Raw genomic sequence first — 14,517 nt, 5'->3', positions numbered from 1 at the left:
CTGCAAAGGGTCACTGTGCGTAGATGAATACAAATATATCTATGGTAAAAAATGTCATGAGTGTTGATTAGGAAAAAATCCTAAAATGTCTCCTTAGAGGGTAGGTTACATACATATATAAAAGGATGATATTCACTTTGTAGACATTGGGGGTTCAGCTCTGCAGGACTCAACTTAAATAATATAGAATGCCTCCAAGAAATAGCTGGCACACTTATTCATAAAATCCTATTGCCTACTAGCTAAAGGTTGCCTTTGAGAGCATTTACTTGCCCATAATTTTAAAGCTCTGGAGCAGAAGACTGAGAGACCAGTATCTGGCATCAGGTCCTTCAGGTGGTTTATCAGCAGCACAGAGTGAGCTAGAGCTGTCCATCATAGCTGAAGTCGAGGTGAGAGTCGACCATGGGGCTGAGTGTATCCCATGGGATGGTGGTGTGACTTATAGCAACCTCCGAGACTGTAGATCTTTACAGAAGCAGAAGGTCTCATCTTCCTCTTGTGTAACATCTGATAGTTTTGAACTGATGACCATGAGGTTAGCAGTCTGACTCATAACCACTACGCTACCAGAACTCCTTAGCCATGGGGCTGTATAATCTGCTAACAGCCTATTTATAAGTTCAAGGTTGCTGGTTGGCCCTAACGTCTCCCTCCAGAGTCACTAGACATTTAACTCTCATTAAGATGCATTTCTGAATGTTTTATTTCTTCATGTTACTTTATCTTCTTGTCATGTGAAATATTAGAGCCAGCAACAGGGTCAGTATTAAAACACATTGACAAAAAAATTATCTTTTCTTTCCTTACTGCATTTAAGAAGCATCTTTATGAAAATGTTACAAAGAAAATCCAAGGGAAAAAAAAAGCTACAATTTATTTTTTGATTTAAAAAACCATATGCATACTTTCTACTCTACTACAGTTAAATTTTCTGTTGAACTCTGGGTTATGATAAGCTATTGGTGGTGGTGTTTTGTGCTGTGGAGTCAGTTCATAGCGACCCTGCATAGGGTTTCTGAGGCTGTAAATCTTCGTGGGAGCAGAAAGCCTCATCTTTCTCCTGTGGAACTGCTGGTAGTTTTGAACTGCTGAACTTGAGATTAGCAGCCCGACTCATAACCACTATGCTACCAGAGCTATTTTTTGTTGTTGTTAAGTGCTGTTGAGTTGGTTAAGACCCATAGCAACCCTGTATAGGGTTTCCAGGAGAGGCTGGTGAGCTTGAACCACTGACCTTTCAGTTCAAACTGACCTTGCAGTCCAGCACGTTAACCTACAGTGCCACACTAGAGCTATTAGGTGTTCTGAAATCTGAAACCAAGAGTATTTTGTTTTGTTTTGTTTTGTTTTGTTTTGACTTTTAGGGACTAACCCAACCCACCACATTCTCATGTTCCAATCGAGTTAAATACTTGAAAAAAACAACAATGAAATTAAATTAGAGATAACTAATATGATACATATTCGGTTGTTGTTGTTTCATGCCAGCAAGTCGGTTCTGACTCAGAGCAATCCTGTATAGGATTTCCAAGGAGTGGCTTGTGGTTCAAACCAACCTTGCAGTTCAGTGCTTTATCCCACAGTGCCATTAGCACTATATAAATATCTTAACATCAAGACTAGTTGAAAAGCCATATAGAGTGTGATACTCAGCTTACCAGTTGGATCAAGGAAGGGAGAAGCAAAAATACCCCTGAAACAACATGGCACCTGGTTGGAAGCAGCTAAAAATCCAATAGTTATATAATAAGGTATACTTGCTAATGTTGTTGTTAAGTGCCTTCGAGTCGGTTCCGACCCATAGCGACCCTGTACAGGGTTTCTGAGGCTGTAAATCTTTACGGGAGCAGAACGCCTCATCTTTCTCTCGCGGAATGGCTGGTAGTTTCGAACTTCTGGCCTTAAGGTTCACAGCCCGATTCGTAACCACTACCCTACCAGAGCTCCTTGCAATAGTCACCAATAATAACCTATATTCTAGAAACTTCCATACTGATGTCCTCATAGCTACTTCTATGTTGTTATTGAGTATATCAAGTTGGGTCCAACTAACATTACATGTAATTATGTTGTTGTTAAGTACCGTGGAGTCAATCTGACTCGGAAAACCTGCACAGGGTTTCCGAGGCTGCAAATCATTATGAGAGCAGAAAGCCTCATCTTTCTCCCGGCGAACAGCTGGTAGTTTCGAACTGCCCACCTTGAGATTAGCAGCCTGTTTTGCAACCACTATGCTAGCTTTTAAATGTAATTATAGAGCTTGTGAAATCAAAAGTTCAGGATGTTTCTCTTTCTGCTGACAGGCACAAAGGAATAAACACCAATGGGAAAAGGAAACCAAACTTCTATAACTGAATTCATCTTGCTGGGGCTTTCACAGGATCCAAAGGTCCAGATCTTGTTGTTCTGTGTTTTCCTGATCATTTACCTTCTCTCTGTATTTGGAAACCTCCTCATAATAATCCTTATCCAAACTGACTCACGACTTCACACTCCCATGTACTTTTTCCTCAAAAACTTGTCCTTTGCTGACTTCTGTTTCTCAACAAGTATTGTCCCCCAGATGCTAGTCCACTTCCTTGTGAAAAAGAAAACAATCTCCTTCACTGGATGCTCAATACAGATAGTTGTTTTCCTTCTTGCAGGCTGTACAGAGTGTGCTTTGCTGGCGGTGATGTCCTATGACCGCTATGTGGCTGTTTGCAAGCCCCTGCACTATTCCACAATCATGACCCAGAGAGTTTGTGTCCAGCTGGCCATAGTGTCCTGGGTCACTGGGGCATTTGTGTGCTCAGTGGACAGTGCGTTTACACTGTGTCTCCCCTACCAGGCAGAGAATGTAATTAATCACTATTTTTGTGAACCCCCTGCACTCCTGAAGCTGGCTTCAGCAGACACCTACCAGGCTGAGATGGCCCTCTTTTCTATGGGTGTGGTGATCCTCCTAGCTCCTGTCTTCCTCATCCTCGTCTCCTACTGGCATATCATCTCCACTGTGATGCGGATGCAGTCAGGGGAAGGGAGGCTCAAGGTCTTCTCCACCTGTGGTTCCCATCTCACTGTTGTGGTTCTCTACTATGGCTCTGGGATATTTGCCTACATGAGACCCAATACCAAGGTAATGAGTCAAAAGGACAAGGTCATCTCTGTGTTCTATTCAGTTATGACTTCCATGTTGAACCCCATCATTTACAGCCTGAGGAATAAGGATGTGAAGGGGGCTCTCAAGAAGTTGACAGGAAGATAACTGCCTTCAGAAGCAGTGATTTTTCACTTTTTTCTGAAGTACTTGCAAACATTGTCCCTCTAATTATGCATTGACAACAGTGTCTCCAATACGCTCATCCTTTTCTTCTCTTGATGTGTTTACTTCATCTTATGTTCTTTTGACAAATATTGATTGAATGCTTGCTCTGTGCAAAAACTGTGCCTATCACCTCACAATGTAAAACCGTGCCTGCCTTACAAGAACTAAAAGTCCACTAAGAAGATAATACAAATGTAGAGAATAATATTTTTTAAATTAAATCAAGGTGGAATACTTTAAGCTAAGGAAAAAGAAGAATACTGTGAATCAAAGGCAAGGACAATAGATTATTTGAAGACGGGAAATATTTTAAGATTGATTTTTAGTAGGGTTAGTAGGATTCTTATAAGCAGAGGAATGCTTAAAGGAAAGTATGAAAAAACCAAAAACACAGAGATGGAAAAGTGAGGACATTTTGAAGAGAAAAGAATACATGGCAGGAAATAATGATTAGAAACAAATTATGGGTGGTCTTGTCAAATGATTAACTTATTTCTACCAGATTCTGAAGTTTATCTTTGGTAAAATTGAGACTAACCTAATAATAGCTTCACTTTAGACACTTCATTCTGAAGGACAATAGTTGAACGGATTACCCTTGGTCATGGGTATGATCACAGCTCCACAATTCTTCAATGGCTTTATGTTTTAGATATTCTGTTAGAAGTTATTAGGTCTGTGATGCTCAATATTTTAAAAGATTTTCAAAATCTAATAACTTAAATTGTTGAAGGAGATCATATAGATAATATTACCCAACTACCTGATGCTCTAATCTTCTCTGTTTTTCCTCAATAACTCACATGTATACAGTTCATTGTATTATTAAAATATCTTAAACATCTATTAATTCCATTCCTCATATTTTAATTGTTGCCTTCTAAGTTTGTGGCACTGTGGGTTAATGTGCTGGATTGCAAAGTTGGTTTGAACTGCACCAGTTGCTCCTTAGAAACCCTAGACAGGGTTGCTGTGAGTCAGAACCAACTCGTCAACACTTAACAACAACAACAATCTTTAGAGGGAGAAAGATGAGGCTTTCTGCTCTGGTAAATATTCACAGCCTCAAAAATCCTATACAGGGTCACTCTGAATTCGAACCAAATGGATGGCATGCAGCAGCGTGTATACTTCCTGGGAGCCCTGAGGTGTAGTGGGTTTCGTTTGACTGTTAACCACTCAATGGATGCTTGAATCTACCAGCTACTTTACAGGAGAAAGATGAGGCTTTCTGTTCCATTAGAGATTTACAATCTCAGAAATGCTTCACAGGGTAGTTATGAAATGGAACTGACTTGACAGCACACAACAACAATAACATTCTGCTGTTTTTGTTAAGTGCTGTCGAGTCTGTACCGACTCATAGTGACCCTGTACGGGGTTTCTGAAGCTTGTAAATCATTGTGGGAGAAGAAAGCCTCATTTTTCTAATACTTTGTAGCCTCCTTTGTTCTGGAAAGGATTTTAATGGACAGACTATATAGTATGTGTCTCACAGCATGGTAGATATAGAGAATTAGAATCACCATTAAATGTGAATAATGTTATTGTTGTTGTTAAGTGTCATTGAGTGGATTCTGACTCATAGTTACCAGTAGAGGGTTTCTGAGGAGTGACTGCTTCAAACTGACCTTGCGGTCCTATGCTTATTCTACAGCACCACACATAGCAATAATATTGAGAAAAACAAAACAAAACAGAGCTAAAGATGAATTGACCAAGTCTGCTGGGAATAGAAGAAGAGGACTCTAATTGAATAACAACCTCTCTGGTGAGACAGGACTGGAGGAGGAAAGAATGCATAGAGTATCTCAGCCAGAAGGAGACATCATGTGTAGAGGGAATGAGATATAAAAGAACAAATACTTTAATACTGTTGGAGTAGTTTTCTATGGGGAATGACCAAAAAGTGAATGTAGAGAGGTAGGCTTCACATAGATCATACGGCATATAAATAGTTTTGGACAGCATCATAGAAATAATGGGGGAACACTGGAGTTCTATATGATAAGCACTGGACTGTTAACCACAAGGTTGGTGGTTTGAGTCCACCAGCTGCTCTGAAAGAGAAAGATGAGGCTATCTATTCCCGCAAAGATATGTAACCTTGGCAACCCTGTACAGGGTCGCTATGAGTTGGAACTGACTTCATGGCTTTTAACAACAATGATATAAATAATGAGGAGGTGCTAAAAGGTGTTAAACATGAAAGTGTAAAGATTAGGTATTTGTTTACAAAAAGCATTTGGATGGTAACATGGAACATAGGATCTTGTTAGGATTTGTTAACCTCAAAAAACTCAAATCCGCTGTCATAGAATTGATTCTGACTCTAAGAGACCCAAAAATAGGGTTTCTAAGACTGTAAATCTTTAAAGGAGCAGAATATCTTTTTCCTGAGGAGTGGATTGTGGGTTTGAACTGCTGAACTTGTGGTTAGCAGTCCAGTGCTTATCCTACAGCACTACCAGTATTCCTTGCTAAGCTATGCTGTTGTTGTTAAGTGCCATTGTGATTGACTTATGTCACTGAGCGCCATGATCTCCAGGCACATCCATATCATAGCACCTATTGGGGCTTCATTTATTTTTATGGCTGAGCCATGCCCCAGACCATGTTTTACTATGAGTAAGACTATGAGTCAGTTCCGACCCATAGCAACCCTGTATAGGGTTTCCAAGGAATGGCTGGTGAGCTTGAACCTCCAACCTTGCAGTTCAAGCTCATTAACACCAGTGCCAGCCAATAATGCATATCAAATTACAAATTTTATTTCATTGCTGGAACTCAATAAATTTACTTCTCAAATGACTCTGCTGGTCAGCTTCTTTCTTGGCAATCAAGAAGCTTCCATTATGTGGTTCAACAATCTCAACACTTAGCGTTCACTAAAGAGAACTAGAGAACATGGAGAAGTTGCTGTTGCTCTTAATTACCTATGACTGGAAATAAAACAGATCATTCTGCTAGCACCTAGTCAGAAATAGTTACGTAGACCTCAAGTACGTGCAACAGACTGGAGAAAGGAGGAATTCAGCAATACCTTATTTTTCCCATGGGGGACAAGCTAGAGAAAAAACACAACAAATTAGAAGAGTTTTGTGAAGTACCAACCAACAAACAAATGATAGAAGATTGAATGAAGACAGATGTAAAAGAAAGGACGGAAAGAGGCATAAATGACAATCTAAAATGTAATGCTCATTCAATTTCAAGTTTAATTAGCCATAGAGCATCTTAAGGATAATAGATTCTGGTATGCTTTGAATTAGTGCTAATCAAGTGTGGTAAACAACTTAGTACTGGTCAATGAACGGTTTGATACACGTGCAGGCTTAGGACAGTAAGTAAGAGTGTTTAGAAATTTTTATAGCAATTTGACATTAATGCGACATTTAGATACATCATCGGTGAACTTGTTTAGATGAAAAGAAAGTGGACAAGTTTGGTTTTGCTGAATTTGTGGAATGACTTGCATAATGCCAACCACATGCTATTTATGTGTGGTAGGGCAATTCATTAGTTCACAATGGATTTAAAACAAAAACTGGATAGTTCTAGAAATGCTTTGAGAAGTAATGCTCTGGATGATAAGGTAAATGGTTGTGGTCCAAAGCAGGAGAATTGAGAGTTTGAAAAGGGAAAATAGTAAACTTAGTTTTGTGTCAAGTAAGAAAGTAAAAGAAAAAAAGAAAAAGAAAAAGTGAATTCAAAACCAAAAAGTCCTGAAAATGGTGCCATAAGAGCACGAAGAGCTGAAGATAACCAAGTGTAGGGAGGCAAGGCTTCTAGGTGAAAGAAATAGTGAATTCAATACATAAGGGCCACTTGGGAAGTAATAAGGATAGAGGGACCAGCCATGATCCATTTTTCACAGCACCAGGAACAACATGGGTGAATTGTTAGTATGGAGCCAGGTAGAATTAAATAAGACTGATTTACTCTTAAACTAAACATAGTCAAAATCTGATTTTTAATTATTCTTCCCCATTTTTACCTATTTCAGTAAATAGCATCAGTATCTACTCAGTTACTTTATCCAAAAAGCTAACAGTTATCCTGAACTTCTTTGGCTTGTCTTATAGTATATCAGCAGTATTGTTAGCCCTATTCCAAAAATATTACTTACTAGGTCTTGAAACTCTTTCACTCTTCACTAATACCATTCTAGTACCATCATTTTGGACCTTATCTCACATGAACCTCTAAATCCTTAAATGGAGAAAAGATTGAGGTTGTCAAAGATTTCATTTTGCCTGGATCCACAGTCAACATTCATGGACACAGCAGTCAAGAAATCAAACAACATGTTGCATTAGGAAAATCTGCTGCAAAAGACCTCTTTACAGTTATAAAGGTCAAATATACCAGTTTGAGGACTTAGATGCACTTGACCCAAGCCATGGTATTTTCAATAGTCTCATATGCATGTGAAAGTTAGACAATGCATAAGGAAGACCTTAGAAGAATCAGTGCATTTGAATTACCATGGGCTGCCAGAAGAACAAACAAATCTGTGTTGAAAGTACAGCCAGAATGTTCTTTAGAAGCCAGGATGGTGAGACTTCATCTGTCATACTTCAGGGGGGACCAGACCCTAGAAGAGCATCATACTTGGTGAAGTAGGGGGTTAGTGAAAAAGAGGAAGACCATCAATGTGATGGACTGACACCATGGCATCAACAATGGGATCAAACATAACAATTGTGAGGATGGCACAGGACTAGGCATTATTTCATTCTGTTGGGCATAGGATCACTATGAGTTGTAACAGATTTGATGGCATTTAAAAATAATCCTAAAAATATATTATCAAAATTGTGTCCAAAGGGAATAAAAAACACAACACAAACTGTGTTATTCTCCTGCTTAGTCCTCCAATTGCACTTGGAATAAAATTCAAACTCCCAGAAACTTTACTTAATCTGAATTTACATAAAACTCTGTTCCCTACAGTCGTTACACTCAACCACAATGACTTTCTTTTTCCTCTTAAAAAATTCAGAGCTCATTCCAATATCTGACCCTTTGCATTTACTTTTGCCTAGGAATATTCTGTCTATCAGACTTGGCACACCTGACTCCTTCCACCAACCCTTTAAACTAATCATTTCCATGGGTCTTTGATGTTCTTTACTTTCTTGTTCTAATCAGGGAGAGACCAATGGTTGCACCTTAGACGGCTACTCACAACTTTGAAGACCCCAGTCACTACTCACCAAAGTAGGATGTAAAACAGTGTCTTTGTAGACCACATTATGTCACTTGATCTTGATGTCCCCTGAGGCTATGGTTCTAAGTCTCAAGACCCAGGGACTCATTCCCTCAAGGTGTTGAGTTATTTCTAAGAAGTTTTCATAACTTTGCCCCTAGTATGCTGTAGAATAATCATGAATATATTTTCAGTGCATATAAATACATATGTAGAAATATCCTCTGTCAAACCTGTTGTTGTTAAGTGCCACAGAGTTGGTTCTGACTCATAGCAATCCTGTATAGAGTTTCTGAGGAGCAGCTGGTGGGTGTGAACTGTCAACCTTCTAGTTCACAGTCCAGTGCTGATGCTGTAGTGTACCATTCGCCTTCCCACTCCTGTTCGGTTTGGTGTCTATCTATGCATCCACTTGTGGATTATTGTTATTACTGTTACTGCAGGATTGTGTATAATAGTGTTAATTTTGATGTCTTCTAACTCTTGTGCTTTCCCAATGTCTTCCTTTGCCTTGATAATTTTCTGATGACCTTCCCCTGTTGTATTTTTCTTTTCTCTTTACCCAAGTGAGGACTAAGGTGCATTTGACTCAAGCCATGGTATTTTCAATAACCTCATATGCATGAGAAAGCTGGACAGTGAATAAGGAAGACCATAGAAGCATTGATGCTTTTGAGTTATGGTGTTGGAGGAGAATATTGAAAGTGCCATGGGCTGCCAAAAGAACCAACAGATCTGTGTTGGAAGAAGTGCAGCCAGAGTGCTCCTTGGAGGCCAGGATGGCCAAACTTCGTCTCTCATACTTTGGACATATTGTCAGGAGGGACTAGTCTTTGGAGAATGATATCATGTATGGTAAGGTGGAGGGTCAGAGAAAAAGAGGAAGACCCCAGTGAGATGGATTGGCAATATGGGAGCATCAATGCGCTCAAGCATGGCAACAATTATGAGGTTGGCGCAGGATCAGGCAGTGTTTTGTTCTGTTGTGTATAGTGTCTCTATGAGTCAGTACCGACTTAATGGCACCTAACAACAACAAGAAGAAGTTAATATGTGTCTTAGGATAAGCACTCGACTTAAGGTCAGTTTGAACTGCAAGGTCGGCAGTTTAAACTCATTAGTTGCTCCTCAGAAACCCTATACAGGGTTGCTATGAGTCAGAACTGACTTGATGGCACTTAAAAACAACAACCCTCTAGTTAGTGATTTACCCTCCCTTCACCTCCATTTCTTGGTAAGCTTCAAAGAATGTTTCTTTCTCTGAGTAAATTTTTTCTTCACTTTTTCACAGTAGGGATTGCATATAATATTTGTCCTTCTGTAATTGACTTATTTCACTCAACATGATGTTCTCCAAAGGAGCTTTGGGAGCATAGTGGGTTATAAGTTGGACTGTTAACAGTAAGATCAGCAATTCAAACCTACCAGCCACTCTGCAGGAGAAAAATGAGATTTTCTGCTCCTGTAAAGCTTTATGGCCTCAGAAACCCTATACAGGGTCACTATGAGTCAGAACCTACTCCAAGGCACATAGCTATCACTGCCACCGATGTCCTCTAGGTTCATCATGTTATGAGTTGTTTCACGGATTCATCATTATCCTTTGGCACTGTGCAGTTTTCCAGTATGTGTCCATTGTGTGCTGTTTCCACTTACGTTGTTTCCGTCTTTTTGCTATTGTGAACATAAGTGCTTTTGCTATGAACATGGGTATGCATTCATCTGTTCTTGTTTCTTTACAATATATACCTAGTAGCGAGATTGTGGCACTGTAGCATAAGTACTGCACTGCTAACCACAAGGTCAGTGGTTCAAATCCACCAGTGGCTCCTTGGAAACCCTGTATAGGGTCGCTATGAGTCAGAACCAACTTGATGGCACTTAACAACAGTAACAATGGCATTTCTACTTCCAACTTTTTAAGGACTCACCATGCCATTTTATACACTGGTTTACACCTGTTTACAATGTCACCAGCAGTGCATGATGGTTTCATTGTCTCCACTTTTTTGTCAGCATTTGTTGTTTTCTGTTTTTGATTTTTTTTAAAACATTGTTTTTATTCATTTATTCATTGAGTAAATAAATTCATTCAGTTTTTATTCATTGTCCAACTTTCACATGCATATAAGGTTTTTGAAAATATCATGGCTTGAGTCAGTCACAACTTAGTTCTCAAACTGGCATTTTTGTTATTAAACACTTTAAAGACTTCTTGTGCAACAGATTTGCCTACAGTGATACTTAATTTGATTTCTGAACTTATGCTTCCATGAATGTTGATGGTTGACCTGAGCAAAATGAAATCTTTGAAAAATTCAATATTGTCTTCATTTACCTTGATGTTATTTATTGGTCAAGAGGTGAGGATTTTTGTTTTCTTTACATGGAGGTGCAACCCATACAGAAGGTCTTTGATCTTCAACAGTAAGTATTTTAAGTCCTCTTTGCTTGTAGTAAGCAAGGTTGTATCATCTGCATTCTGCAGGTAGTTAATGAGTCTTCCTCCAATCCTGATGTCACATGCTTCTTCATATAATTCAACTTCTTAAATTATTTGTTCAGGAACACAGATTTAACAAATGTGGCAAAATAATATAACTCTAGCATACACCTTTCCTAATTTTAAACTATTCAGTGTTCCCTTGCTTTATTTGAAGGATTGCCTCTTGGTCTGTGTACAGGTTCCTCATGAACACATTTAAGTGTTCCAGAACTAATGCTATTTTTCAGGTACCATTTTCTTGATGGAATCCTGATGTGGTGCTGCAGGAAAATGCTCTGGACTGCAGGGTCAGTTTGAGCTGCAACGTTTGCAGTTCAAACCCACGAGTCACTCCTTGGAAACCCTATATAGGATTACTATGAGTTGCCACTAACTACAAGGCATTCAACAACAAGAACAACATTTGCTTGATATATTTTAAAAAATTTTTATTGTGAATTGAGTGATAGTTAATATGGGAGAACATTGGTTTTATGCTCATCCTATGGTATTTCATTTCATTGCAAAAAATTATAATCTCCTCTGTGCATCATCATTCAACAGTATTTGCTTCTATTCCCTCTGGCTGTTTTTTTTTGTTTTTTGTTTTTTTTTTTTGATGTACACAAAAACACTCAGGAATATATATAATCATTTAAACAACCAAAGGGCACATTCTGCAAGCCTACCCCTGGCCACCAGCACAAAGCCTTTCTCTTGCCATGAGTCTTGAGTCCTCAGCTGCCCTATCTCTCCACGTCATCATGTTTCCCTCTATATCTAGAGTCATTGCTTCTCTGGATTGTTGTTGTTGTTGTTAAGTACTGTTGGGTCGAATCTGACTCATGGCAATTGTACAGGGTTTCCAAAGAGCAGCTGGTGAGCTTGAACCACCAACCTTGCAGTTCAAACGACTTTGCAGTCTGATGCATTAGCCCACAGCACCGCACCAGGATAGGGTACCATATTCCTCTCATGCTTCTTCTCCCTTGATGGTCCTAGGGTCCTCTGTTCCTGGAATGTAAGATTAACTACTCCCAGCTTTTTTGTTACAAAACTTCTACCTTTATAGTTGTGATAATCGCAATTAGTCATGATAACAGTTACTCATTACTGAATCATAAGAATATTATCCCCATCTCCTTTCACCAGACCCTTCTAGACAAGATGAAAATTATTCAGTGAGGATTTTACCTTCCCCCACACACTCTGAAACTAAACTCCCTCTTGAAAACTTGTAAGCCAGTCACCTCACGCCTTTATAGCTTCCCCATTTTACGTAGCCAATGTCTAAGTTGCCTGTCCCTATCAATCCTGTATACAGTGGGGATAATGATGATACTTCATATGAAGACTCATTCCCTTTTAGTTGGTATTTTGAGCTACTACATCTATAAGTATAGGTCAAGCTCATCAACTTGTAGCAATTTACACTTGTTTTCTTTATAATTTTTTTTTAAATCTTCCTATTGTTGTTGTTGTTAAGTGCCGTCGAGTCGGTTCCGACCCATAGCGACCCTGTAACAGGGTTTCCGAGGGTGTAAATCCTTACGGGAGTAGAAAGCCTCATCTTTCTCCCGCGGAGCGGCTGGTAGTTTCGAACCGCTGACCTTAAGGTTCGCAGCCCGATTCGTAACCACTACGCTACCAGAGCTCCTTCCTATAGTCAAGTTCTAATCAGCAAGACATTGAAACTAGGTCAAATGAGTACTATCTATACGTTTGGGCATTCTTCTGCATCTGCCTTCACTTTATATCAACTCAAAGCTTCACTGTCAGCTCTAGACCTCCACAGCTATGTCCTTGAACATGGGCTTAGGTGTTCCAGGTCTCACCATGCTTCAGACCCACCAGCCCTTCCTTTTCTCTCTCTCATCTCCAGGTCGATGGGAGTCTATGGAATGTGGTTGAACTCAGTCTATATCTTCATTGCTGCCTTTCACCCTCTTCCAATCACCAGTAGATTAACGTGGTCACCAGCAAGTTTACATGACTGCTCATGTGTTCTCTTTGAGTTTCAGTCTTGGAGGGGGATTTGTCCTGAAGGGGTTTGATTCCTTGCCTTGATGGCTATCTGGCAAACAACTTGCTTGTTCTTGTAGTAGCCAATCAGACTGCCATTTTTGTTTTGGATTTTTCCTGCTGGTTTTTCTTTCCAGAAATGTCTTCTGTTCCTCTAGGTGCTCCAGGCTGGTCTGCTTATCCTTTCAAGTGGGAATGTTCCACCTCAGAAGGGTTTGGATGGGGCTCAGGATTCCACCTAAGGTCCTATACATTGCAAATGCTCTGTAAGAAGCCTATTTCACTGGGCAAGTTCTAGAATCTCTTTTTGGTATTCCAATTATTTATAGGCTGAGGATGGGCTTACAAGCTTTCTGTAATCATGTTTTCTGATATTCCTTTCTATCCCACTCAAGTGTCTATTTTATAATAGTAGACAAGGGAAACCAATATTTATTAGACAGTCAAGCATCTTAATATTATATCTCTTCTTTACCCACTCAGACCTTGTATAGGGTTATCAAGGAGCAGCTAATGAGGTTGAACCACAGACTTTGCAGTTCAAATCCACCTTGCAGTCCAGTGCATTAGCCCTTAAGGCCACACCAGGACTCCATTGTTGTTGTTGTTAGGTGCCATTGAGTTGGTACCAACTCATAGCGACCCTGTGGACAACAGAATGAAACACTGCCCAGTCCTGGGCCAACCTCACAATTGTTGCCATGCTTGAGCCCATTAATGCTGCCACTTTGCCAATCCATTTGGCTAGGGGTTCTTCTTCTTTTTCTTTGACCCTCCATCTTACCAAACATGATATATACTTCTCCAGTGACTGGTGCCTCCTCACAGTATGTCTGAAGTATGAGAAACAAAGTTTGGCCATCGTGGCATCCAAGGAGCACTCTGGCTGTACTTCTTCCAATACAGATCTGTTTGTTCTTTGGCAGATCATGGTGATTTCAATATTCTCTTCCAAAACCATAATTCAAGTGCATCAATTCTTCTATGGTCTTCCTTATTCACTGTCCAGCTTTCGCATGCTTATGAGGTTATTGAAAATACCATGGCTTGGGTCAGGTGCACCTTTGTCCTTAAGCTGACATCTTTGCTCTTCAACACTTTAAAAAGGTCTTGTGAAGCAGATTTGCCTATTGAAATATGTCATTTGATTTCTTGACTGCTGCATCCATGAGTGTTGATGGTTGATCCAAAAAGAATGAAGTCCTTGATAACTTCAATCTTTTCCCCGTTGATAATAATTTTGTTTATTGGTCCAATGGTGAGGATTTTTGTTTTCTTTGCATTGAGATTCAATCTATACTGAAAGCTATGGTCTTTGATCATCATCAGTAAGTATTTTAAGTCCTCTTTACTTCCAGCAAGCAAGGTTGTATCATCTGCATAGTGCAGGCTGTTAATAACACAGTAATCCATCCAAGGAATGCAAATCAAAACAACAATGAAATATCATCTTATCTCACATTAATTATTGTTGTTAAGAGCTGTCGA

The 14,517-nt window shown here is 39.5% G+C and overlaps 1 protein-coding gene across 1 annotated transcript; it reads left to right on the top strand.

Annotated features, from left to right (window-relative positions):
- The first annotated feature begins 2,326 nt into the window (after nucleotides 1-2,326).
- On the top strand, nucleotides 2,327-3,250 carry LOC102830262 (olfactory receptor 2D3-like). Its single transcript, XM_006870171.1, has one exon. It carries the CDS (start codon nucleotides 2,327-2,329, stop codon nucleotides 3,248-3,250), a length of 924 nt encoding a protein of 307 aa, XP_006870233.1.
- Nucleotides 3,251-14,517: the final 11,267 nt, after the last annotated feature.

Source organism: Chrysochloris asiatica, unplaced genomic scaffold, assembly GCF_000296735.1.
Source record: "Chrysochloris asiatica unplaced genomic scaffold, ChrAsi1.0 scaffold00140, whole genome shotgun sequence".
Lineage (NCBI taxonomy): Eukaryota > Metazoa > Chordata > Mammalia > Afrosoricida > Chrysochloridae > Chrysochloris > Chrysochloris asiatica.
The sequence above is the reverse complement of the archived record's forward strand: the minus strand, read 5'-3'. Positions and strand labels throughout refer to the sequence as shown.